The sequence below is a fragment of the Ictidomys tridecemlineatus genome, chromosome 7 (assembly GCF_052094955.1).
Source record: "Ictidomys tridecemlineatus isolate mIctTri1 chromosome 7, mIctTri1.hap1, whole genome shotgun sequence".
In the NCBI taxonomy this organism is placed as follows: domain Eukaryota; kingdom Metazoa; phylum Chordata; class Mammalia; order Rodentia; family Sciuridae; genus Ictidomys; species Ictidomys tridecemlineatus.
Window position 1 is genome coordinate 146,391,789 of NC_135483.1, and position 27,630 is coordinate 146,419,418.

At 36.7% G+C, this 27,630-nt stretch overlaps 1 protein-coding gene across 2 annotated transcripts in view; it reads right to left on the reverse strand.

Annotated features, from left to right (window-relative positions):
• The window catches only part of Ttn (titin), a 263,368-nt gene extending 236,867 nt beyond the window's left edge, over nt 1-26,501 (reverse strand). For both annotated transcript variants that reach the window (XM_078017672.1, XM_078017673.1), the window contains exons 1-24: nt 26,405-26,501; nt 24,044-24,247; nt 22,365-22,652; nt 21,752-21,837; nt 21,409-21,659; nt 16,644-16,974; nt 16,122-16,274; nt 15,341-15,478; nt 13,888-14,019; nt 13,261-13,395; nt 12,530-12,667; nt 11,918-12,055; nt 8,419-8,712; nt 8,188-8,310; nt 6,651-6,932; nt 6,352-6,417; nt 5,347-5,605; nt 5,064-5,127; nt 4,727-4,942; nt 3,626-3,768; nt 2,550-2,755; nt 1,583-1,816; nt 1,228-1,472; nt 71-357 (exon numbers count right to left, since the gene is read on the reverse strand). In XM_078017672.1, coding sequence (XP_077873798.1) covers nt 71-357; nt 1,228-1,472; nt 1,583-1,816; nt 2,550-2,755; nt 3,626-3,768; nt 4,727-4,942; nt 5,064-5,127; nt 5,347-5,605; nt 6,352-6,417; nt 6,651-6,932; nt 8,188-8,310; nt 8,419-8,712; nt 11,918-12,055; nt 12,530-12,667; nt 13,261-13,395; nt 13,888-14,019; nt 15,341-15,478; nt 16,122-16,274; nt 16,644-16,974; nt 21,409-21,659; nt 21,752-21,837; nt 22,365-22,652; nt 24,044-24,247; nt 26,405-26,495 — 4,504 coding nt within the window. In that variant the 5' untranslated portion in view covers nt 26,496-26,501. The remainder of the gene's footprint in view (nt 1-70; nt 358-1,227; nt 1,473-1,582; nt 1,817-2,549; nt 2,756-3,625; nt 3,769-4,726; nt 4,943-5,063; nt 5,128-5,346; nt 5,606-6,351; nt 6,418-6,650; nt 6,933-8,187; nt 8,311-8,418; nt 8,713-11,917; nt 12,056-12,529; nt 12,668-13,260; nt 13,396-13,887; nt 14,020-15,340; nt 15,479-16,121; nt 16,275-16,643; nt 16,975-21,408; nt 21,660-21,751; nt 21,838-22,364; nt 22,653-24,043; nt 24,248-26,404) is intronic.
• Between the last annotated feature and the right edge of the window lie 1,129 nt (nt 26,502-27,630).

Genomic DNA, 27,630 nt, shown 5'->3' on the forward strand with positions numbered 1-27,630 from the left:
TTCTTGGACACACATACACACACTAGCCTTTTTGTGTGTTTAATGATTCATTGGACAAAACTAAACTTACCATTATGAAACCAGAATGTTTCTGGCATAGGTCTACCCACAACCTTTAAGTCAAATCTGGCAGTTTGTCCTTCTAAACACTTGAAGGAAGCAGGTTTTAACACGAAGACTGGCTTATACAGTCTCTCAAGTTGTGACTCGTCTGTTTCCTCCAGCCTACGTCCCGGGGACATTCTTGCAGGGGACATCTGTGCAGGGGACATTCTTGCAGGGGACATCCGTGCAGGGGACATCCGTGCAGGGGACATGCGTATAGGAGACCTGCTCACTGAACGTGGAGAGATAGACCTGAAAAATCAAGGCAAAACAGAATATTTTCACAAAACATTTAGAAAACTCAGCAAAATAATAAACAATTTTCTCTTATTTGGTAAGGTCATTTTAGAATCTACTTATTGTGTGTACCTTAAAATCATTGGGACCCAAAAATAGAATATATAATTATTACCCTCCAAATTATGTTTTTTTTTTTCACCCTGTAGTCTTATTCCTGGTTAGTAATCATTCAACACATCTAGATACTCAGGCTCAAAGTCTTGAAACTATCCTTATTACTGTCTTTTCCTCACCATCTGGATTTAGTTAGTCAACATACCTTCTTGGTTCAACTACTAAGACATCTTAATTGATTAACTGGTTAAATAAACTAATGAATAAATTTATGGGAAAAGAAAAATATACTATTTTATCTAAAGGAGGAAAACAGAAATTACACTTAAAAACCAAACCAAACCATATTTACATATTGTAGCCAAACCAGGCTGGATTTATAATTCCGGCACAACCACTAACAGCTAGGTGAACTAAGGCAATCTGCAAAGGTTCCCAGAGTCTCAGTGTTCCAATTTATAAGAAAGCATTAATAATGCCTACATTGTAGGGCTATTGCATAAATTAAAGACAACATCTGTGAAGATCATGTGTTAAACAAATAAGAGCTATTGTGATATTAGGTATAAGCACAAAGAAAATGAATAGCATGATACACTAATGAAATTCTTTGTTCATTCCACATAAGTGCAAGAAAGAATAACTCTAGACAGTTGTCAGTATTTGCCAATTGTACATTTCTGTGTGATCTCAGCCATTTGCTACTGGGATGTTTGGTGTTTAAACATAATTTACACACTAAGCAACTCAATTCCCTACAAGTCTCACCTGATTCTGCTCATGGGTTCTGGTGTGGGTATGTAAGTTGGAGCTGAAAGTGGTGCTGCAGGCTCTACATACAACTTTCCTGAGCAAATTGCATTTCCTTTAATGTTGCTAGCAAATGCAGTATAGATTCCTTCATCTTCTGGAAGAACAACAGGTATACGCAGACTAGCTCTGCCATCTTGTAGAAAGTCCATCTGGTATCTTTCTCCATGTTTGATACGTTTGCCATCTTTGTACCATGCAATCTGCCAAGAATACCAAGCAAATGTTAATGAAATTTGGATAAAATACTTGTAGTGTAACTTATCTGTACCATTATTATAGCATGGAGGTTTGATACGTATTTATATTTTACCTTGGGTAATGGATATCCAGACATCTTGCAATGAAAAGTGACACCCATCCCTTCTAGAATTCTATAATTCTTGAGTCTTAATTCAAATCCTGATTCAATGGCTTCAGATTCAGAAATATCAACTGCCATCTTTTCTTCTCCATCTTCTTCAAGAAGTTCTTCTAATGTAGTTTTTATTATTCTGTATTCAATTTCTTTAATGAGTCTTTCTTCAAAAGAAGAAATATGGAATTCCTGTGCAGTAGAAACATGATGTGTTAGAAAGACATATCCTCACTGATAGAAATTCTTTAAAGTTGTGTATTAGTTTCTGTGTTAAGGAATGATTGAAGTTTTGTTTTGTTTTATTTGTACCTCTATTTTAAATAAAATTTATGCTTTTATTTAAAAATTTTTGTTTTAATTAGTTATACATGACAGTAGAATGCATTTATGTACTTTGATATATCATACATAATGGGGTATAATTTCTAATTTTTCTGATTATACATGTTGTAGGATCACATTGGTCATATAGTCATATATTTAACTGGTGAAAAGAACCCAGATGACTCTTGTTATTTTTGGTTTGGTTTTGAATCTACAAAAAAGTCACCTTTGCCAGTGTATGCTATGGCATCTTGGGTAAAATAAATAGTATTTTCAGTATGAGTTACATTTAGAATGTTCATCATACAGATATAAGTGTCTTGGCATTAATGGACTTACTTGTGCTAATATTTATATTTTTTCCTAAACCTCATATCAAAACTCATGTTTTTTGCATATATACAATCCCTATTACTCAAGTTCCAGGAGCAATACATCACAAAAATTAAGGAAATTTGCTAACAGTGAATTTAGACACATAAATAGTTGTCTAACCCTGATCTCATCCCTTGAAAGTGAAAATATCAAACTAAAAAGGGGTACTGCTGGAGAAAAGCATAATTTATGAGACAATTTAGAATGTTATTGTTCTACTCACCTGGTCTTCTATAAATGTTCTGACCATGACAGTATCTTTGGCCATTTTCTTCCTAATTAAGGCCTGTTCTTTTTCATATTCTTTTTCATACTCAGAGTATGCAAATCCAGGTGCTATTTCTCCAACTTTGGGTTCCTGAACAAATGCAGTCATTTGTGTCTGGTAAAGCATTTCTTGCTGGGATTTCATCAGTGACTCATAATCAGCTAGGAGTTAAGAGCATAAGTTAATTTCTGATATTCTTATAAAAATGAATGCTCTATTCATTCAGACAAGCCTAAACAAGGGAAAGTTTAATAATGAAAAACCAGCTTTCCAAATTTCTACTGTCAAATTGCTTAATAAATATCAAATTGAATTTAAAAACCAAACTTATAGTAACAAGTTAAACTATTGTTGAAAAAATTTTTCAGCAGTCCTTTAGATCTATTCTAAAGGTTTTCCTGATTTGCTGTGTGGTTTTTTTGTTATTCATTTTCCTTCCTGATTCTTGTGTGTTTTAGCTGCTAAATAGAGATAATAAAATAACTTCCTCTAAGGGATATGGAGCAGATCAAATGAGACAGAGCTGTTCACTGTAAATGTAAACAGCTAGCAGAGATAATGGTGACCTACAGACATTTTGTGTTTGGCATGAATGTTACTACTTTCTTTTCCTTCAAATGATGAACATCAAAAATCTTGATTTCTAGCTTTTAAAATATTGGCAGCTCTAGCAACATTGAACTTGGTTTGTGCTTGCTTGGCGTCAACACATGGGAGATGGGAGCTAACGCTCCTTGAGGCAAGGCACGTACTCCAGTTTGCCATTGTCTTCAATGAGCTCATCCATGCTACCTGGCTGGCCCTTGAAGGGACCTGGATCTAGAATCCCTGCATTGCAAGAGTGGAGGATAGAAGCTATCCCTCAACAAATGGAACTACTGACAGAACCTCAGAAATTCAGCCTTAGATTGGTCTGAAGCCGAGTCCAACAGAAGGAATAAGTCTTAGAATTAGGATACTGCAACAGGGCACAGCTGCTTCATTGCATTTCACTTCTTACCAGGCACATAGAAACTACTCTTTGAACTTACCTTCTTCAAGTAAGGAAGCGGAGGCAGAAGTTTCTCCGTGCTTATTACGGATAACAATAGTGTATTCTCCTGCATCATCTGCGAAGGTCATAGAAATCACCAGTCTGCATTCACCAGTTTGTTTGTTGTAACTTACTTTGTATCTTTATGGAAATGAATAAACAAGAAAATCAGTTATAAACAACCCTTCTGAGAGTAAAAAGAAAATGGACTTGTTTGTAAATGGATCTGTGATATAAAATTCAATAATCATAAACATGTGATTAAGCTCTATCATAGACTATAATTATAAAATTGCTGAAAACTGAGGAAAATACATGTATATGAGTAATGAGGGACAAGGAAGTTAAAAATTTAATTTTAGAGAATACTTGAATAGATCTTTATCTTATAGAATATTTAAATATTCTTTAAAATATGGAGAATAACACTGCTTATGGAAATAAGTAGCTTCAGCACTCATGTGAGAAAATGATGAGATTATTTAAACAACAGTTATCTTCTCTTTATTCATTATTTCACTTGAAGATCAAATGAATAGCAAAAATAAAAGTTTTAAATATTTTAATATTAAGTCTCTGGAATACTATATTTAATATGACATAATTTAAGTTATCAAGTTGCCCTTTTTTACTTAAAAAAACTATAGGATATTTAGAACTAGATTTTATATTCAATTGCAGAAAATTCATTAACATAGCTTCTCATACATGACAAGTTTTTTTTCTTCATTACATTATCCCTATTTTTTAAAATCTTTTAACTTAATTATTACTTTTTTTTAAAATTGAAAGTTATCTTGAATCCATTCTGGGAGAGAGGGACAGACAGAGAGTGTGTGTATGTATAAAATGTTTTATTTCACTAGCACTATCAATGAATTAAACTAGACTATATCTCCCATCCACCTTGGTCACAAAGTTTTATTTCTCAATAATATTCTGCATAAAATGTAAAAACACCTCAGAACAGTGATGAAATCTCTGTAGTGAAAGATTCTATGTGCAGGAGTTGGTGGCCTAGATAAATTCTACTTCTCTCTAGGCTTCATCTATATATCACACAACCACAGTGAACTCTGTTATACAGCTGTCAAAATACCTGTATCCAGTTGTTAGAGGAACACCAGATTTTTTCCAGTAGACATGGGGCTTTGGGTTGCCTCCAACCTGGCATTCAAACACGATGCTCCCACCTTCCACCAGTTTCTGGACCACTGGTTTTGTAATGAAGAAAGGGGCGGCAGGTTCTCCGGGCCCTGCTTGTTCCTCTGTGATGCTAGTATCAGTCATTACCACATCTCTTGACTCAACAAAGCTGGAAGAGAATTCCCTTTGCATTAGCTTCTGGGTTGCAACTGGACAATACTAAAAGGACAAAATATCAAAAACTGTACCAAAACAGCAGCTAATTGGCAAAAGAATGTTTTTGTTCTTACCGTTTCTCTTCAGTGGTGAATTTCTCAGTCACCGCTGTTGTTTCCTTTTCAAACTCTTCTGAAACTAGAAGAAGACAAAATTTTTCACTGAAGTGAGCTATTTAGTCTGCTCCATTAGTGACTTTTGCTTGGCAATGACAGTTAAGTGGACCCCATAATCTATCCCCCCTGCCAATTCCAAACAGGGACACCATTATGAGATGTGTGTAAACCATATTGTAGAACAGCATGCCCGCTAAAAGTGGTGACACCTGCGTGGGAACTGTGGGGGACATCCACTAACCCTGTACTGCTAGGTAGCAGGATGTGCTGACGGTCCCAGCCTCGTTGACAGCACTGCAAGTGAATCGCCCGCTGTCTTCTGCAAAGGCTTCACGAATCATCAGGCGAGCAATTCCACTCTGGAAGGTTATCTGGAAATCAATGGAACTTTCGATTTGGTAGTCTTCTCTGTACCATGTCACTTTGGGGGATGGGTATCCAGAGATGTGGCACTCCAAGGTGACAGATTCACCTTCTATGACAGTCACATTTTTTAAGCCCTGAAGAGAGAAGAAAAAGGAAATTATGATATAAGTGCATATTCATTAATTATCTCTACCTGTTACAACAACCATGGCATTTGAACACATTTGCACAATTTAATTGCCACAATATGGCTTATTAATCAGGACTCCAGAAATATTAGAGAAGTACCTCCCTTGGAATTTGGAATATTCCTAATTAGAAATTAATGCTCGAAATTTCCAACTCCCTGCAGTGGGACTGTATTACTTTCATGTCATCAGGGAAACTCTGTGCCTTCTGTTATTCTTGCATATTTAATCCTTACTAAGCTGGAAAGCACAGCAGCAAAAGCAAACTTTTCAACAAAGCTTTGCCGCATTACCCTAATTGGCACTAGTCTCTCCTTTCCATGGACTCTCCATCTGTTAAAGGTTTTATCACTTTCCATGTTTCACTATGCTTGTTTATGAACATGTCATTGATAGCGAGGCAGATTTTGAAGAGGACTGTATTGTTCTTCGTATCTCTAGAGCTCCTGAGATAATGTCTTACACACATTAGAAGCTCATTTAATCAGTTGAATATGTGAATGACAGTTGCCCTACAGAATTTCCCTTTTTCTCGCCAAAGAGTATGGCATGGAAATTAGTATTTGCAAACTCACATATGCCATTTACCTAGAAATTTAAGACACTGATCTCTGCCATCAGTAATATATTCATGTATTAAAGTGATATGATCAAATATGAAAAGGGCCCATCACAATCAACTTTTTACTCACCGAGACTAGAGTTGGGGGAGTAACAGGAATCTCAACAGGTGCAGGTACTCTTGCTGTTTCTGTTACCTATAATTTTTACAAAGGATGTTACAAAATGCCCAAGAAATCTCATAAACATTTAGCACATGCAAAATTATAAGACAATTTTTGAGAAAATGGTCTCTGGCCCATACAATGTTCAATAAAATTACATTAGAGCACAGTAAAGGAAGAAAGCAACACCCAGACAGGCTGCTCTGCAGTGGTGGACTCATAGGAATAGATGGAGGAGAAAACAGCATGCAACCCCAGTGACCAACCTTGGCTTCACGACCGTGCAGTACTTCGAAGCGTTCTTCACGGACAGCAGTACCAGTAATGCTCACCCCTACTTCCTTCTTCACTTCAATGCCAGCTTGACTCTTGTAAGTATCTGGCATGTCAGCAAAGGGAAACTGGGGTGAAGGAGTGGGCTCTGCCCTTACTCTAGTCTCTGCGGGCTTCACGGTTGGAGCCTTCACCGATTTGGTGATCTTCTGAGCAGAAGATGTGGCTGACAACTCTTTTTGTAATGTGGCAATAGCGCTACCGGCTATTGATGCCTAAATGAAAAGGGAGTCAGAAAATAAAGTCATTCATTAACTGTCATTCAAGTCATCCTCAGAAGTGCTTTGCCACTAATATTCCTGTTTAGGGGGACAGCTATTAACACCCGAGTGTATTATCTCTACCATCCATTTTTAATGTTGTATCCCTCTTACCGAGAAAAGCCAACGACAAAGCTTTTTGCCATTCCTGTTGGTTTATAAAACAGATGTAAAAAATATTTTTTTAAAAGAGTTACATTAAGAACTCCTTATTTTTTACATCTGTTATGAAAGAACCACAGATCTTTAAAAGCTCAGTCATGAATTTTCTTTACTTAATCATCTCAATTAGTGCTACTTTTGAAAATACTATAGTGGCAAAGTTACAATTAAGAAATAATTAAAATTGTTTATTTTTTATTTGGTAAGTTCTAAGAACTACTTTGAAATTTCACATTTGGGTTTCAGCCACAAATCTATGTGACAGATGAAAATGGAGACATTCAGAAAAGCATTTTAAAGGTTTCCTTACTGTTTTTATTCTGCTGCTGTCTACAATTATCCAGTTTCAAGAATAACTTGAGACAATCCCAAATAAAGGCATTTCATAGTCCTTATAATTCTTTGAAGGTATAGAAGGTTTCAATATGTTTTTAGAATAAGAACAATAGTAACTAATATTGAAGATTATTACGTGCTGTCAACTTGCTAAAATTTTTGCATGTATTTTACTTGTATTTTTACCTCCTGCTGATGACAGTTTTAATAAGGAATAGGAGACTAATTCAAGGCTGTTTAATGTCACAATCCAACTCACTAACAATACCACCTTTCCAATTTGCTGTATTAAATATATGAATATGTGATTTCTTAATGTCTGTCTCTATTATTAAAACACATTCACAGTTATGCTGAAATATCTTGTGGCTGAAGAAAAACTACCCTATGTAATGCTCTACCATTTACAAAGTCATTAGAACAACAGCTATAAAAACAATTGAGTTCAAGCTATCCCTGAAATGTGAGACAGAAAAGCCTGCATGGTTTCAGCTCCTCACAGGTGTAAGATAACCACCTGCTACTTCAGGCTCACCCTGCTAGGCCAATTTCAGAAACTTAACTGAGGGGCATCCAAGTCACCATGAATGGAAACAGACTTTGTCAAAAACAGGCATGCAATGACCTATAATGAAGATGCTCTACAGTTACATTAGGTATGCATATCCTTAAGGCTAACCAATTTTTAAAATCATGCTCTGTAACTTCTTACCTCATATCCATGTTCTGTCTTAGGAACAGAAATTTTTGAAACAGTAAAATGAGGGCTTGCTGTGCGGGGGCGTTTATCCACATGGACTAATCTTTCAGTTGTTAGATCTGTAGTTTTCTTGATCTGCATTAAGATAAAACTCATTGATACCACTGTTTGCCAGATAACCATAGCAATTAAGGTTGCTTTCCCGTGAACAGGGTGAAAACCCAGCAGGTAGTAATGACTCACCTGTGATGATATGTGCATTCCCATTTGATCAGTAGTTTTGATATGAGTCTCAGATGGAGCCTGAATCACCACAGGCTTGACTGCTTTAGGGACAACATGGGGTTCGGAGGCTGGACGCTGGGGATGCTCAGGTACCTTTGTGGTGGAAACATGTTCCTTATATCCATATTCCAAAGTAGTCTGCTGAGCATAGGTTTCTTCCACATGCCCGGGCTCTCTTGGTTCTCTCACACGGGCCTGATCAACTGCAGCAACAACTGTTGCTACGGCTTCAGCCTTTTTCCCAGCGCCCACCTGGAGACAAGGTTTCCAGAATTAATGCATAGTAATGTCAAAGTCCAACTGGAACATCTCCTCCCAGGCACATCTTCCTGGGCACAGTTCCTCCTAGACATTAAGAACTGACAAATGCCTAAAGGTATGTTAGGTAGACGGTGTCCATGTGATATAAGAATATTATATGTCCAGATATTAATTCTGAAGTGCATCTAGGAACTTAATAATTCTTTGATGATTGTATTGTACAGACATCTATTTAGATATGCTCTTGTATATCTGCTTAATTGTATTAAACATTAAGTCACTTAGGCACAAGGTAGGATAACAAGTATGTATACAAAATCATAAAGCGATTTGGGTTTTTCTGCTAATTCATCTAGACAGACAGTCAATTGGCAATTGGGAAATCAGAATTTCAGAGCTGGTTATCTTCATTATTTTTATCATCTTGTCGATCATTTAGTCTGGTGTTGACACAGTGACAGTGATGATAAACGTATACTCAAATATTGTCATCATCCCATCCAGAAAAATCAATTGCTACAGAGTTATATGGTTGCATGCAAATCAGAGATAACATGAAAGCTCATGAACACAGAGTGAGCATGTGAATTTACTTAAGATTCACTAGGGATAAGATTTGTTTAATCTATTAGAAAAGCATCACTCTTAAAACACATGAATGAAAATGTTGTGATTAAAATGAAAGTGTTATCATTTTGCATTCAAGAGAACAACCTTTCACACTGAAATCCAATTTACTTTCATTTTTGCAAAGAAGGGACAAAAATATTATTTTCTCATCTCCATGAATCTGGTTAATATAAATGAGAATACAATTTTCAAAGGAATTTTTTTTTAAGAAAGCGAATCAGTTGATGTGACATGAGTATTATAATCCTATGTGATGCTTGGAAATAGAATAGTGAAAAATCAAATTCCAGGTCCATCTAGTGCACTTTAAAAGGAAGGCTGTAATATTTTATTAATATTCAGTTTTCTTTACTGCTGTGAATAGGATCTAGTGTGTACCTGAAATGTGTCTCAAGCATGCTATATGTATAACCTTAAAAATTACTCTTGAAGCCATTTGAGATATAAATGGGGCCTTTTTAAAGATGAAATTGGCTGTTTAGTGATCATGGGCTTTATCCAGTGTTTCCCTCTAGGAAGCCACAAAAATCTAATCTGCCTTGAAGGATTGCATGGACCATCTTCATTCAGATTGCTTTTTAGAAGAAACTATAAAATATACATGAGGTATGGGTGAATTAATTTTGTTCATTTGTTATTTTTTAAAAATATAGGCAACCAGTTGACTTTAATTTTGCAGATGTTTTAAAATGTTCATCTTTGATAAATAACCCTAATATAAATATATAACCTGGCTTGCTGGGAGATTGCATCTGTGCTATCTCATTTGCACCTTTTGACTAGTAGTCAATAATACAAGGGAATCAGAGTAAGTTTTAGTTTTATTTACTTTAAAAATGAGAAGAGTCATGCTCAATGAAATTATCATTTGACTTTAAAAAATCCACTGAAATACATAAATCTCATTTTTATTTTAATACTTATGCCAAAAAAATCTTAATGATGGTAAGATACTTTAACTTAAGGAAGCATATGTGCATTTTTTTTCTTGAATTAATGTACATTAAATCCATACACAAATGCTGTTTGGTGGACAACTACAAATGAGTATTCTATGCTGGTAAGTCACTTTTATTTCTTAATAGACTAGAATATTCTTTACCTTTTTGGAACTCAGATAATCAGGAAAACTAATTGGATTAGGAGACCTCAATTTGCACTAGTTAAATGCTGAGAATTAATTTAGGAGACACAAAGAAAATGTTGTTTAATCTGGCCTTTCACAACTAGAAATGCCAACTGTTCCACCGGAGGACTTGGACTGAATCTAATCATCTCTAATGTTTTGTTGATCAGTAAAGCAATTAAATGGAACACTAGGAGCACAATGACACATAATGGATGAAGAGTTATGAGAGCTGATGATGAAATGGGATGAAACACTGTTTTCACCTCCACCGCATCAGTTTTCATCTCCTCTTGGAAAAGATGTGTTTGTTCTTGCTTAATAGTAAATCCTTCTCTAGTCCTTGGCAGTGTGGCAGGTTCAGCAGATTTTGCAGCAGTAACTATGAACTTAGATATAGACAGTTCCTCAGCTTCCATCCTTAGCTAATATTTAACAACAAAAATAAGATAATCAAACTCATGTGATTCAGGACAGAAACAAATTCATCACTCCTGGAATATGTTTCACTGAAAATTTTCTGTCATCCATGAGACTTCTGAAAGGCTGATGTGCCATTCAATATGAGACTTGGATGAAAGTTTATCTGATATCATGCTTAGCAAAAAACAGTCAAAGATAGGAAGCAACCGTCAGGGAAATACAAGTAGTACTTAGGTCAGGATGCTAATGGAATTGGAACCCTTTGGCTGCTGATTTCCAATACTAGATTAGCAATAAAGAATAAATTTAGGTAAATAGCTTATTTGGAGCAAAGTGTAGTCATGGGAAGTAACTTAATTTGTGGAAATTTTATAGCTACAAATAGAGGCAGCAACCTTCTCATGGTTTATGTATAATTGATCTGGTTTGATACTTCCTTCTCTAGATTTCAGTACTGGATCTTGCTTGGCTTTCATGGAGCTGCTACTGAAGGCACTATAATTTTCTCAGTTTCTTTCCTCATCTGATATTTACAGGGATAAAAAAATACAATTTCACATGAAGAAAATTATAGGTTATTTACTGAAATAAATCCATACATTATAATGTAATATAGTGAACTTATGACTTCTCAAAACCACATCTTCTTTACAGTAAGATTCACCACTTATGTATACAACTTTGATTTAATGTTCATAGAGTCTCTTAAATTTAGCCTGCATGCAATTTCAATCATCAACTTCTGAAGGATTTCGAGATGTTAATAATAAAAAGTTGAAAATAACATGAAAAGATAAGTGGGGAAAGGAATGCATAGTAATATTAACAATATAAATAATTTGATTTTTTAGTTTTCAGTTGTTTAAGTATATGAAAACAAATTTGGTTAATAGATCTCATACACTAAAAAAAAAACGCCAAGATTTGGTATTAATGTATTATATTGGGGATTTCACATGAGGTTTGGTATTAATATATTATAAAAGGGGATTTCACACTTGGAACAGCAATAGTCACCTTTCCATGAGTAACTTGGATTTGTTCTTGTCTAGTAGCCATTCCTTCTCTAGTTCTCAGTATTGTTTCTTGTTCTTTGGCTTTAGCAGTAGCAACTGCTATTGTAGACAAGGCAGTTTTCTCAGCTTCCTTTCTGATCTGATTATTACAGTAAAATCAAGGTTTAAGTTGTATGGGGCTTCAGACATACATGATATGACCCTTCCCCCCTCCTGGTGGAGATGTAAGAGGAAGTTATTTAGGGTTAAATATAGGAAAGAAATTAATTTTCACTTGGCAGTGAGAATCACAAAATTTAGAAATGTTAGCTAAAAAAAAAAAAACCTCTAGATACTTCCCCAGTGCCCAGTGCTTTTACAAAAATAAAACTAAAAATGCTAATCTTCATGCAGACAATAATGGTGAATAAAATGAATTATAAGTGTTACAGGTGGATGAAAATCAAATGTGCAGAAAAAAATTAATGGTAATCAATCACATTTTCCATTTTGTTTTTAGTTACAGATTTAAAAAGGAAAATATAGATTAATAATTGATACTATATAATAGTTAATAGTTTTCTAACAATTAGTTTAAAGATGAACCCTTCATGTTTCAAATATCTGTATTCACCTTCTCCTGAGTTATTTGGACTTGATCTCTTTTGGTAGTGATGCCTTCTCTAGTTCTTGATACTAAATCTTGTTCTTTGACTTTGGGTGTGGCAACTATGACTTTAGGCACCACTGTTTTCCTAGTTTCTTTCATTATCTGGTCATGTGGTTAAAAAAAAAAGATAAGAAAATAGTCATTAAATTTCCTGAGCCTCTAATAAGAGAAGCAAATGAACTGAGAAAGGAGGCAAATTTTCTTCTTACTCAAGGACATTTTAATTACACCTAAGTGTATTATTTAAGTTGATTCAATCATCTGTATTGTTTCACTAACAATATCAAAATAATAAGATAAATTTAAAAGAAAAAACAGGATTAGCAAAAAAGATAGACAAATGCTGTTTTTTCCCATCATTATAATCCACGGGAAAGTCTAGTAAAGCCATAAATAGTGCACAGCTTTGCTTTATTATCCATTGACTTGTACCTGGGGCTGACATCAACAGTAATATTTTAAAGTGAATTATATCATGTTAGTAGTAGTTCAAAGAAAGAGTGAACGTTAGGAATAAGAGGTGACAGTGAAAGCCAGATGGGTGGCAAAGGCTCATGGGAGTGAGATGGTGAAAGAATTTTCTGTGTGAGATATGAGAAGAGGAGGTGGTGAAGACGTGGTCATTAGGATGAAATGCAAGTGGCTCGCAAGTGAAATGGTGAGGGTTGACTTTCACAGCTGCAGGAAGTCATCACCTGTTCATGACTGAGGAGCCTTTGGTCTTGGATGGCAGTTTCTTCTTGAGTTCCCAGGAGTGTTTCTAGTTTTGTGGATTTGGCAGTGGCAACTACCACCATGGATGCAGCAGTTTTCTCAGTTTCCTGTCTTATCTGATTTTTTAGAGTAAAATGAATATTTTGAGTTTCAAATGGCACAAAAGAAATGTCAAGATGCCCTTGCTATATTTGGGAGAATACAGAGAGTTCAGTGGTCATGTGTGTGTTCACAGGTGTGTGCACACCCCCTCTTACAGCTGTGTGTAGGTTTGCTTTCCAATCTAAGTGACTGAGGGCTCAGGTTGTGCATAAAAAAACTGTACTTGTGTGAAACTGGTCAGAGGTGATATCTGCCTTCCACCTAGGTATGCTCTAGAAAGCTCATAGGTATGCCCCCACACTGTTCTTGTAAACAGACAATCTCCCAAAACTAATCAGTTGAGAGGAAAAGAGAAGTGAGAACAGAACTTCCATCATAGCAGAATTTCAATGTGAGACAGAACCAACAAAAAGAAAACATGAGACCAAGACTCCATTTTGAAGGACATACAGTTGGCTAGAAGGTGATATTAACAGTCTACAAGGTATTTGCAAAGTGGGACTTACTGTTTCTTGAGTTATTTGCTTTTGTTCTTGTTTCATAGTAATTTCTCCAGTAATTCTAGTTTCTTGTTCTTTGGCTTTAGTTGTGGAAATTACTACCTTTGGTACAAAGGCTTTTTCAGTTTCTTTTCTTATCTGCAATGAAGATAAAAACAAAACCTTACTGTTTCCTGATCTCTAATGCAAGTAACATAGTATTCATTAAATACAATACAGGAATTTAAAGAAGTAAAATCACTTTTTTGGAGATGTCACTAAATCAAATAAATAATCTCTCATTCATTAGTACAACCATATTATTTCTCTGCCTAAAACATAAATTAGGCTGTTTAGACTAAAAAACAAAAACAAAACAAAAAAAAGGAAAAAAAATGCTGAGTTCATCCCTGTTCATTTTGAAGAGGAAAGTTGTAGTCTTCTTTAAAAAGACTTCTAATTTTTATGAATAGATATAGGACAATACATTTCCATGTTATGTCATTTAAAGATAATCTTAGAGTACAGAATATTAGAATGGAAGACTTGAGAAGTAACTATGCCTGACCCTTTTATTTTATATATGAGAAATCAAACATGGTTAATTAATAATCTGCAAATCTACAGTATTTTGTTTTGAAAAAATTTCCTAAATACCATGATGGTTTGGAGAATCAAAACTTACTATGGGAAGAAGAGTTTTGCATATATCCTAGGCAAAATATTTTCTAAATCTTTAACCCCCTGTAGGATGCTGTTTCTATCTGGGAGCCCAGGGTGTGCCTGTGGGGTGGGAGAGTCTTCTTCTTTGCTTCTTTCCCATTCTCAGATACTTTATCACTGAAACCCAGGATCTCAAGGTTAGATGGAACTTAAAAGCCTTTCTTCTCAAACTACCCAATTAACAATTGGCTCCACTGGCCAACAGCTCTCTATCAATCAGCCTTCTCTATTCTGTCCCCAGGGCTTCCAATCATGAGACTGTCCTTTTGTCTTTTCTGTGGCTTACTAAGGCTAGGCTTTCTATTCTACATCCATCCTATTTACACAAGTCCTCTTAGGAGTCAGGATGCAGCTGCTGAGGTTTTAAAGTCAAGTGTGTTCAGTGTTCTCTTCTACTACTCCACGTGGCTACTTAAGCATCTATTTCTCCCTCCTAGTTTTTTTCCTTCTGTCCTCTCCCCACAATCACATACATAATAATGATCATAATGTAAATGGTCATAAAGAATGTAGATAAGACTCTCTTATACTCAGGTTGTGTCCACAGAGGTCCCTTTTGTCTATATAGAGAGAGCATTCAGTGAAGTCCCCCCAAGAGACTTTGTTATCCAGTTCACAGGTCACACATGACAAGAGGATTTGATTAGTGTGGTAACAGTTGTATGGTCCAAGAAACACCACCCTTCTTAGTAAAGATTATCACCGTGTTAACACGTGTTATCGCACCAGTGAATTTCAAATAAAAAATCCTTCTCACCTGCTCATGAGTTATGTGCGTCTGCTCTTGCTTTGTTGCAATTACTTCTCTGGTTCTTGATTTTAATTCTTGTTCCTTGACTTTATCAGCGGCCACTACTACCTGTGTTACGGCAGTCTTCTCCGCCTCTTTTCTCACCTGATTTTCACAGAGGAAAGGAAGAAACACCTTAATGCACTTTGAACAGGAAGCTATGACGATATTTCAGGATTAAGGCAAAAATGTCACAGAAGAGAAGAAGGGAAGGCAGAGTGGTTTTAAATTAGAACAAAAATTATTCAAATACAAGGTGGAAAATTATCCTGGATTTATGAGACTTTTCATTCATGAATCAAATGTCACGTTTGTTTTGAGAAAAGTAGATGAACAAAGCAATGATCCTTCAGGGAAGCTCAGAGAAATCTAATATCTGCCCTGAAACATTGGTTTCCTTTGGGTGTCTGCTCCCTTCAGTAGCTGACTCTGTCCTCCCACCCTTCATCTGCTTCAACAAGGGGTCCCCTGATACTCTGAATACTGTTAACTTTTGCCTACTTGTTGTAGCCCAGTGTTATTCTGGTCTGGTGTGCTCTTGTGATATTTACAGCTTAAACACTTTTGCTCTCTCAGACCACATTTTGCTCAGAAGTTCTAAAATCCTGGGTCATGCTGGGTTCAGTTCTGCCTTCAGAATGATTTGACATTGTTTGGTCCTGGCATCTAAGCACCCAAGGCTCAAAGCAGTGAATGGTGTTTGAGTGGATGGGCCATTGGACCTGGCCCCACATGCGGCCCTTCATACCTGTTCTTGAGCAGGTTGGACCCGCACAGCAGTCGTGGTTGTCCTCTGAGCAGTCTGCTCTACAGCACTGATCACTGGTTCTCTCACTCTGGCCATATCAACAGCAGCAACAACAGTCGCAACAGCTGCACTCTTGTCAGTCTCTTGTTTCACCTGGATTGGAAATGAACACGTTCAATACATTTTCAAAGTGGTATGTCTGGTAAGAAATGTAAAAGCACAATGGAAACAGCTACCTAGAGCTAAATGTACTGGTGTGTGAGCATTTATCATTGCAAAGAGATGTAGGGTCTATATCACTAACACCCATATTGTATGTAAACCTCACATCAGAGACTTTGTCCCAACTGAAGACGGTTTTATGAACAGGACAACCAAATTTGGTCTGTAGTTTCCATAATATGTTTGTGTTCCTGTGTATTTTCCCTCCAATCCATCCATCCTGGTTTTTATTCCAGAAATCACATCGGGAAAAAAAAAAAGAGAAGTGAAGTAATGAAAACAGAGTAGTCCTGACTGTACCTCTTTGGCACCAGTAGCAGTAGCCCCTGCTGCAAAGGAAGCACTGGCCGATATGCTGGCAGCAGCCCCCGCAGCTCCACTGATGGTCACTTGCTCCTGGACACCATATCTCCCTTCCCATCTCTCTTCTCTCCTGATCTGAGTAGAGCTAGTCACTGTTGTCTCTCTCATCTCAGCCTCAGTTGAGGAGGCCACGTAGCCCTCTTGCTTCCAAGGGGGAGGCACTTCAGGGCCTGTGGCCACCGTGGATGTCTGAGTCTTCCGGACGAGTAAGGGTGACTTCACAGATCTGATGGGGGATGTGGAGATCCTCCCTGCTGGGGACACAGACCTGAAAACCAAATAGCAGAGGTCAGAATGACAAGGTGAGGAGCTCTAGCAGGCATAATCAGATTAAGATAATGGCAGAGTTTTAAAATGTGTGTCCCCACAACTGGTTCAGAGGGTATATAATATGAAAATCAGTTGCTTTAAGTCTCAATAAAACTTACTATCTGCAGTATCTGAATCAGACTTAATCCCAAGTAAAGAATTTTGTGCCCTGTCTCATCTTCTCACATTAAAAAAATAAACAAGACCGAGGAAGGTTATTTCCTAAAGATACAGCAAAAGAAAGGGCATTGCAAATCCAGGACTCATCTGTAAGTGTTTCTGCATTCCCCATCTGGACAGGGGTGGGTGGATGTCAAATAGATGCTAGATGAAGAAAGCTCTATGTAATCAAAATGCTTGTGTCACTCCCGGCTAAACAAGTTAAGCCTTTCTCTCTTCCTCTCTCCCTCCCTTCCCTCCTGCAGGGCTTCCACACCACCTTCACCATGTCTGTCTTGCAAATTCCCAGGGCAGGAGGAAGATATCTGGTGGAGTTGTTGCAGAATCTTTTGGGGTATGGGCTGTGCACTGCAGTCTGGAAACTGCTGCTCTATTTATAGGGTTTGTGAGCTCGGTTTTTGTTTTCTGCCCCTGTTTATTTGCATTCACCCTCATACCACACTAAAGAATTTCTTTAAATAACCATATAATTGCTGTGGATTTTGGCTAATTTGAAACCTAATTTTTTTTATTATTATTAAATGGATAAAATAGTTTCTTCCAAAACACTTTTCATTGTTTTTTTTTTTAGATGTATCCAAACTGCACACAATATCAGTTGAAGGGTAGAGGTGCTAAATCCTGGCCGGATAGCCTAAAAAGACAACTTTTGACCTAGAATCTTGGAATTGATTAGCCATTTTAAGATAACTTTTTTTTTTAAGATAAATTTTTTAAAGACAAATTTTGCAAAACTCATTTTATTTTTAATCAGTAAGATGTATTGCATTTATCCCTCTAGGTGGCAGTATTGCTCCATCATAGCATTTTATAAATTCCGAATCTAAGAAAATATTTATAAATGTATCCTGGCAGTATGCAGGATATTTAGTTTACATTGATCATAAATGAAACAATTATCCTAAATAACCTCAAGATACAGTTGCTATTTGCTCTAAGAGTAACAGTACATTACAACATCAGTCAGTTTTCCTGAAGAAAGGTTTCACCGTGTTCTTAAAGAAGGGCTTTTTCTGCGAAAATCAATTTGCATTTTATAAATGAAATTGTAATCAAACTAAAGAGAGATCTAAGGAACATGGCTCCATTCTGAAAATGACTGCCTGGGAAATAGAACAAAGGCCAGATTAGAATAATGTAGGTCTCTAGCGATTGAAGAAAAGCAGACAGACTTGCACTTCGAAGTCTCAACTTGTGCCTAGTTCCTGCTATATCTGGTAATGTGGTTTTATTCAAAAGAGTTAAAGACATGATTAGCATGACATAAGTGATTAGCAGCGGGCCTCAGGTAAGCCTGAAACTGTGAAAAATCAGTGTAATTTGAGTCATTTTAGGAAAGTGCTTATTTCTGCAGGTACAATAAAAAATAATCACCTGGTCACAGCTGGAGACAATGCACCCTATTCAATAAAATATGTTTGCCTTACTCTGTAACAAAAATCAAGATTTAACTATGAGACACTTTAGGAAAGAGTCTATTTTGGATAACCATTATTTTCTCCACAAATTGGCATTTGTATTTCCTAATTACTGTAAAACAAATTTAAGGGATGAATTTGGAAGGTTATTAATAAACTCTTAGAATGCTATGATGGTCAAAATACTCCATGGGAACAGAGAAACTAATTCTAAATGACCCTTAGGCTTGGATTTAAAATATAGTAAGGCTGTTATCTCCCTCAGAAATCACATTTGGCCTGTGTGGTGATTTCACAGTGTGCAAACTTGGAGTTAGCTTGAGACTGAACACTTTTAGAAATGTGATTGCTAGACATGTTTTGAAGTTGAGCTTTTTGTTCAAGTTTTCATCTTAGTGTTTACCAAAATTTTTAATATTTTAAGTGGCTAAAACAATAAAAATGACAAAATATCTAGCTTTTTAAACTATATTTATTAGATATTTAGCAATATAAATGTCCAATAAATATATAATTTTAAAAGCTTGTGGTTTTTCCATTTTTTTCTATTTGTGTTGAATTTTCTTCCTATGAAAATTGATTTGTGGAATTTTTTTCCCCATTTTTTTTGTTGGTGCATTATAATTGTGCACAATGGGCTTGTTACATATTTGTACAAACACACAATATAAGAATATAATTAAATATTGTAATATATAACACTTCCCCCTTCTCTCCCTTCTTCCCTTCCTCTGATCCCTTTCCTCTACTCTACTGATGTCCCTTCAATTTTCATGAGATACCCCCACCTTTTTCCTCTCTACCTTCCCGATATGAAAGAAAACATATGACTCTTGACATTCTGAGTTTGGCTTATTACACTTAACATAATGTTCTACAGTTCCATCCATTTTCCTGCAAATGACATAATTTCATTCTTCCTTATGGATGAATAAACCCTATTGTGTATATATACACCACATTTTATCGTTTCATGCATTGATAGACACCTACATTGCTTTCGTAGGTTGGCCATTAGGAATCGTGTTGCTGTAAGCATGTGTATGCATGCATCACTATAGTATGCCGACTTGAATTCTTTAGGATAAACACTGAGGGGTGGTATAGCTGGGTCACATAGTGTTTTGATTTGGGACATTTTAATCTATTTGATATATTAGTTCTTTGTCATAAGTGCAGCTAACATTCCCTCCAGATCTACTTGCATTTTGCTTGCTTACAGGCATTATCTAGCATAAATATGTATAGTTGCTCAGGTTGGGGGCTATCTCTGGGCTAGCATTTTTCACACTGTAGCCATTATGTGTTTGTTTTGATGCCTTTCTAGCAGTGGCAGTGAGATGTCCTGAGGAAGGAGTACTGTTAATTTTTTTTCCACAAGTATACTATTCAGTCTAGCAATGACTTGCTATTGCCATAAATTTTTATTTTTCTGTCCTTGAATCTTGACGTCTATTTTTCAAAGCTCTTTCCCATAAATATTTCCCAAATTTTCTGTTTTTCTCTTTCTCTGTTTTTTTTAATCTAATACTTTAATCAAGCTAGGGTATATTTTGTAAAGGGTGTGAGGTAGTTTTATGCTCATTGGCCAGCACTGGATGGATGGATGTCAAATTGGCCAGCATTCTTCATGAAGTAAAATGCCTACTCCCTAAATAAAAGGTCACTTTGATTATAAAACAAATTCCCTGTATTTTTGAATCTATTTTTAGACTCTGTTTGCTTTCCTAATGTATTTTTCTATTCATTACTATCTTTCATTATTGTTGTAGTGCTGGGGATTGAACCCAGGGCCTCAGGCATGCTACACAAGTCCTCTATCACTGAGCTACAGCTACAGCTCCACCACTATTGTGATTATAGTAACTTCACAGTAAATTTGAATATTTTTTAGGTCAACCACTTGTTCTGCTTTTAATTTTTTTTTTCTTGGTAGGGAACTGTCGACATGTCTTTTATTTAAATTGATCATGACACACTTTTTTATGTTTGCTCAAGTTTTGCAGTTTTTCAGTTCATCATATTAAAAGTCTCATTATGTTAAATTGCATCCCAGAGTTTGAAATCTGCTGCAGATAATTTATACTTGACTGTAATTTCTGGGCCCTGATGATACAAGTCTGCCTTCTAAAGTACCTGCATCTTAACTCAGCATAGAAAACTACTTATTTTCTAGGTAAAATAAGCATATGAAAAATGTTTAAAATATTTTATTTATTATGAAAGTATAAGAGCAGGTGTATAATTATTTGCTGTTTACAAGGCACCTTCAACTAATTATCTCATTGAATCTGTGAGATCATTCTTATTGTGATTCTCCTTCATTTATAGATGAGACAACTAAGAACTAGAGCAAGTGACTTCTTTGGATCTTGCTATTTCATAATACTGAGGATAATAATTCTTAGTGGTTGTGAATATTTAGTGAGATAATGTTTGTAGAGTGTCAAATCAAATATTTGCCATAGTGATAGTGATCAATAGATAGTAGTGATTATTTTATTGTAATAGTTATTGTTCCAAGTCAAACTTAGCAAGTGATTTGGCTGGTTGAATTTAGGATTTTTCTTCTTTTTCTGTGTTATTTTCTCCTTTCCTAAAGCAAATATGTATTAAATAGAAGTAAAGAATTCAGAATTATAAAGTTCTTCAAATTGCCTGTGGACAATGAAGATTTGGGAAAATCGTATTCAGTGACATCTTGATATACCTCTTGTATCACATACTACATTTTTGATTGCACAAAACCTCATTTTACAATGCTTGATAACCTGGTCTCTTTAAAGAAACTTTACCTCACAGGAGATGGAGTGGGTGCCCGCACATGTCTGACGGGGGAAGGAGAGTGTCTTATTGGTGAGGGGGACTGCTGTCGAGCCAGTTGTGTTTTGGCAGCAATGGACATGGACGGTGGTGTTGGAGACCTTGACTTTGGCTTAGGAGGTATCCTGGGAGGTGTTTTATGTGGCAGCTGTTGCCCAGTGGCACCATCTATGACCATCTCAACTGTTGTGAGTGATCTGGCATCAAAGTGGGCTTCAATCTTCTGCAAAAGATTAAAACAAAGTCCACCATGAGGGAGAATAGCTGGGGAAGTGACAATCGGAAAGGCTGGGAAAGAGCAGCATAGAAAAATACCTTTTCAATTCGGGTTTGTCTTGTTTCTGAAATCTGAGCAGTCGAAACAATTGTCTTTGTCTTTTTAGCGGGTACTACTTCTTCACCTGTAGGAAGGGAAAGATGAGCATTGGAGGAGGAGAAACCATTCCTTTGGAAAGAGATTCTGTTAATTGTGACTACAAAGTCAATAAAATTTTCTGGGCATCCCTGTGGGGGGAAAAATGCAGAAAGTTTTGAATCTTGTATGGATAGAAATCAGATTTAAAAATAGAAAATGCCCCTTCTTCAAAACTTCTGCCATTGCCAGAAAAGCCACCATAGTAAACATATAAAGACTACAATATGATTGTGTTAGAACCATTTAGAAAAATTATTCCAGTACTTTCAATAATTTGAAGTGTATGTAACTTAATTGAAACACTTTCCAGTGTATTATATTGGGGTTAATAACTGAAGATTGCATCAGTACTGAGCTCTTGCCTGGAATCTCAGACTTTTCTTTTCATAGGGTTTAAAAGGCAGCTTGGATTTTAGCTCTCAGCATTCCCAGGGCCTCAGGGCAGGCAAGCTAGCCCCACTTGGTCACAGATCAGGCCTCTCCCCTTCTCCCTTCTCAACCTTCAGTGCCTACCTTGAACCAGCAATTCGGCAGTCGAAGTAGCTCTTCCAACGCTATTGGTGGCATTCACTGAATAAGTCCCAGAATCTTCGGGGTATGCTTCCGCAATCAGTAAGCTGTAGAGGTCGCCTTCTTGTGAAATTTGGAAATCAAGGGAGCTCTGGATTTCAGCTCCATCCCGGTAGAACTTCACGACAGGTGTAGGGATTCCAGTCACTCTCACTTGGAGTCTCACTTGGCTTCCTTGTCTCACGGTCATGCTCTGCAGTCGTTGAGCGAAGTTGGGTGGCGCTGTCTCCGCTGCAGGGGACAGAGAAGGAAATCAGGCCACGAAGCCAGAACCTTACCAATAGGGTATTTTTAAACAATCACAGCTCTGCTTCCAAAACCAGGCAATGACTTGCCAATTCAGCATCCTTGACTGTCCTTGAACCCAGCTCAGCCAGCAGATGACAGCAAGAATGGGGCCAAGAGATGGCAGGTGGCTATCCAGCCACCATGTTTCTCATTTGCTTAGCAGTTCTAGGCCACCATGTCTGTTTTGTAATTTACATAAAATGTCTAAATCTTGTTTTGACTAGAGAATCTTCTGTACTTCCCAACCTCATATCTGCACCATGTTAATGAGTTATGGCAACTTTGTATACTTCAATAGGTTATTTACATTAAAATGAATTCCAGGGGTTGGTAGAATGGGTGTATTTGTGACTTATAGAATCTTTACATTTAAACTTAATTAAAAAACCCCTATATCTTCTCCAAATTGGTTGATAGTCAAAGAACTGAAATACTTACTTGCATTTAAAATGTTAACCTCAATAATGATATGTTTTCATGTTAATTATTCTACAGAAAGGGGATTTTGGGGAAGGGTTATTTTGGAAAAAAATTATATGATAAATGTGAAGGGTGGATGGGATTAACTTTGATGTGCTTTTGAATAGCAATAGCAAATGTTACTAACCCCGTGCTTTTCTATTTCTGAATTTTCTGTTTTAAGGTTCAGACCTAATTTTACCCGATATGCTTTCTATTTAAATCAGTTATAGCCCTATAACTGGATATCAATGAAGATATGGTTTATTGAATAAGCATTGATACCATTATGCAGTTCATGCAGGATATTATGTAATGTATAAATTAATTCATGTTTGAGTATTAATGGAGAACAACAGAGGCCACTAATAACTTTTCTGGGTGAATGGTGTCATACATTACAATAATAAGCATTTGTCTTTTTCTGAACATGTTATTGAGTAGTATTTTTAATATTTCTTAAATGACTAGTTTGTGGACCACTTGTATCAGAATTATCTTGGTGCTAATGTTGAGGTGGAAATTCCTGGCAAATCCTAGAATATGTCATATTTCTTATGAAGCTTATGAACAAGTCTTTGAGCTTTTCTACTTGCTGAGAAGCATGATTTTTAAAATGTTTCCTTAAAGCATTTTTGAGTGTTTAACATGTATACAGAGAAGCACTGATTCTCAGGCACTTTTGTGTTATATTTTGAAAGGAGAATTAAATTTCACATGGCAAACAGCTTTGCTATAAAATCAGCCTTCAGTGGGCCCTTTCTAGGTTGGGAGCTGCAAGTCCTCGTACCCATTGCTCAATATGGACCCCTTCCTCCAGGTGCAAGGGATGCCCTCAGGGGCAGCAGAGGACAGGCATGCCCCCACCAGCCCACCTGTCACGAGAAGCTCAGCAGTACTAGTCGCTTGTCCAGATCCATTGGTGGCTCTCAGGGAGTATCGTCCACTGTTGGCTTTAGTCACGGCGGGGATCGTCAGTCTAGCGCGGCCATCGCTAAAGGAGATCTGCACGCCGGGCAGAGTGGAAGTGGAAATAACCTGGCCATCCCTAAACCAGCTCACCTCAGGAACTGGAAAACCTGAAGAGCAAGCACAATTGATCTTTATGTTTGAGTGGGCACAGCAAATTCCTCTCCACCAAAACATTATCCTTGCTGCCTTGCTCTAACCTAAAAAGCTTTGTAGAGTGAAACACCATTTGGTGACAGTGACAACCTGACAGGCTCCTGGCGGAAGCATAACTTTGTAGGCCATTAGGAAGGCCCAACAGCTTAGGTAGAGGCTGGCACCCTCATTGTACAGGGGAGGAAACTGAGGCCAATAGAGGCGTGATGATTTTTCCAAGGTCCCTCAGTGAGCAGTGGCAGGCAGAGGACTAGAATTTTCATACGCTTCCCTCCTGCCTGGGGCTCTGTCTGATGCAACTTAATAGACATCATTAAAACCATGAAAGGGATTTATAAAAGTGAGGAAACTTTGAAATAAAAAGTGACTGGTGTCCTCTTTGAACACAAATGAGGAACAAAAGCAGCAAAAGGATCTGACAGTTCTGTCTGACATAAGGAGGAGGATGCACTCCTCTTCCTCTGCAGTGCAGGCACTCCACCTTCTGGAATGCTGCTGCTTTCCTGTGTGCCTGCAGTAAAACCACCATAATGCAGAGAGGCAGTTTTCCAAGCCTTGTCTTTCAGAACAATGTGTAGAGTTGGAGTTGTGGCTAGAAAAGCCAATTTTTTTTCTCCCACTATAAATTAACAGTGAATAACTATATGTTCCTTGTTGGACATTTTAGGTATTTTAAAGTTCTGTATGATGAGAAGATATGAGGCAAGTTCAGGGAATGGTTTACTTTGCATTTGGTATAAACACTGGTGATTTATCTCCTCCAGCTAGGAGGCGAAAATAATGGAAAAGTCACTTTGTTATCCTTACATTAGCCAATCTCCCACTGTGGCTGAGTAGATACTGTGTTAGTCTCCACTAATAGGTATCAGGTATTTTCAGTGGTGTATTTCTAAGAACTTAGTAGTGTGAAGTAACAAGCTATGAAGAAGTCAGTTTCTACTATTCACAAGGAGAGAGACTCCCACTGATGCTATGTGTGTTCTGTTCAGTTTAGAAAAATTACTGAGCATTCCAAGATAAGTAATTATTTGAAAGTCAATAAGAGTTCATCATGCAGGAAGAGAATTGAATTTATCTCCACACAATAGAAAACGAATGATTATATGATATTTGTGTAATATAAAATAAAATATTATTCAATTATAGAAATATTGGTGCATAAAATAGAAAAAATAAAAAGGAAATCTTATTTTATATCTTTATTATAAGCTATACAATTAAAAAACAAAGAAGAATAATGTACCGTGGAGATGCACTGAAGGAAGAAGCTATCATAATTTTCAATTGACCCATGTAATCTTACATGGCCAGTTACAAGACTATAGAAGGAAACAATATTAAGTGATTTTTGAAATGTTTGCAACAGTGTATTTTTTCACAAGATGATAGAGAAGTCCTCGAAATCATGCATTTTCTGTAGTCATCCCTAAACTGAATTATGAAGAAAAAGCAGCAGATAAAGAAACAGATAAACTTCCTTTTAAATAAAACTTTTGGGAAAATGGTTCCCTTTAATATAAAGGTCAGAGTGGCAAATAGTATTTCTTCTTGTCATTTTGAAATGATTGGAAAGTCTTTTGTTCACTGGAACCACTTAATGAAGATAGAAAATAATAGACTCAAACAATGAGGAGTTAGCTCATCACTGGTGGGTTCTGACTCTGAGGAAGGCTGGATGCATTGTTATTTTCCATATAAAACAACTGAGATTCCTGTGCATGGAGCAGCCAACCCAGACCACCTCCCAGAAGCTCCGTAGCAGCCTTTACTACACTGGAGCTCTTGGCTGCCAGTCTGGCTCTGCAGCTGAACCCAAATATAGAATGACCAAATGTGGGCTGACTTTAGTTGCTGGATTCTGACAGCAATTCTAATCTAATGCTACTTATTTTTGCTTTGTAGAATTATAAATATGAATAAAACATTTTTGAGTCATTATATTGTCAGATTGTGTCAGTACTCTGAATGGTAAACCCTGAAAATGACCCTTCTAGGGCGCTGCACCAATTTTACAAAACTGAAGCAGAGCATCATCTCAGCATCATGTCCTATGACAAAGTGAATTCATTGGCAAGGAGGCAAAGGAAAGGAAAGCACCGGGGTGGGCTTACCACTAACGTGAGCCTCAAAGGTTGCGGCACTACCCTCCAGTACCACAACGCTTTGTAACGGCTGCGTAAACGTCGGTGCTTGAGTCGTCATCTTCTTAGGCACTCTGAAAAGGAACAGAAAGTAAGTGAGGATATCATCCAAGGGCCACTGGAGCTCCTGTGGGGATGAAAGAGACATATTCTCCACTGGGTTGCTCCTTGGTCATCTATGGGGCCTGCAATAATGGGAAGGCCTCTTCTTTATGGCTTGGATTTAAAATTTAACACAAAACAATAAATTTAAGGGGAAATGAGGGGATAAAATTAGCCAGACAGAGCAAGGAATATGCCCAAATAGCCTTATCAATGGTGTAAAAATCAGGCCGAGAGTTGAAAATTGGAATAACATAGGGATAGTGAGTAATTAAAGAGATGATATGTGACAAATCTATAATGAATCTCTGCAATGTGTATGGGACAATTGCTTAAATATTTCCTTCCCCCAAATATCTTTCACTCACTGTAGCTATATTTATAAAGTTGACGTGGATACAGGCATTGTCTAATTACTTAAAATGGTCACCAAAATTAAAAGCTTGAACTTTGCAATTTCTTTCCTAATTTGAAAAGCTTTGGCAAGATTTATTGAATATATGAACTTTAAAATTTTTTTAAATTGTTGCTAAATCTTTTATTTATTTATTTATATGTGGTGTTGAGAATCGAACCCAGTGCCTCACACATGCCAGGCAAGTGCACCACCGCTGAGCCACAGCCCCGGATATATGAACTTTTTGTAGATCTATAGGGTGCTTTATATTTCTTAACATTTCTTCAAACTATAATTGTGCAAGTAATATTGCTACCGCTGAGTAGATATTTAGAAAAAAAATTTAATTTTATAGGTAGGACCAAAATTTATTATAGATTTGAAATAAAAATGCTGGCTTGAGTTCTTAATATGGAACAATGTGCGAAGTCTGAATAATGGAAGGTTGGTGGGAAATGTGGGGGAAGTAACAAAGGACTATGCTTTTACTACATAAAATATTCAATGAAGAAATGAATATAAAATTTGCAGGTAAGTTCTTTATAAATGGAAGAAAGTACTTTGTCTATCACTTTCAGAGACTATGTGAAAATTTTTCTAATGCATAAATAGCTGATTATTCAACATGATTATTTCACTGTTCTGAAACAAAAAGACAATTTCTGAACCATCAATTGCTTCATTATTATTTTTCATA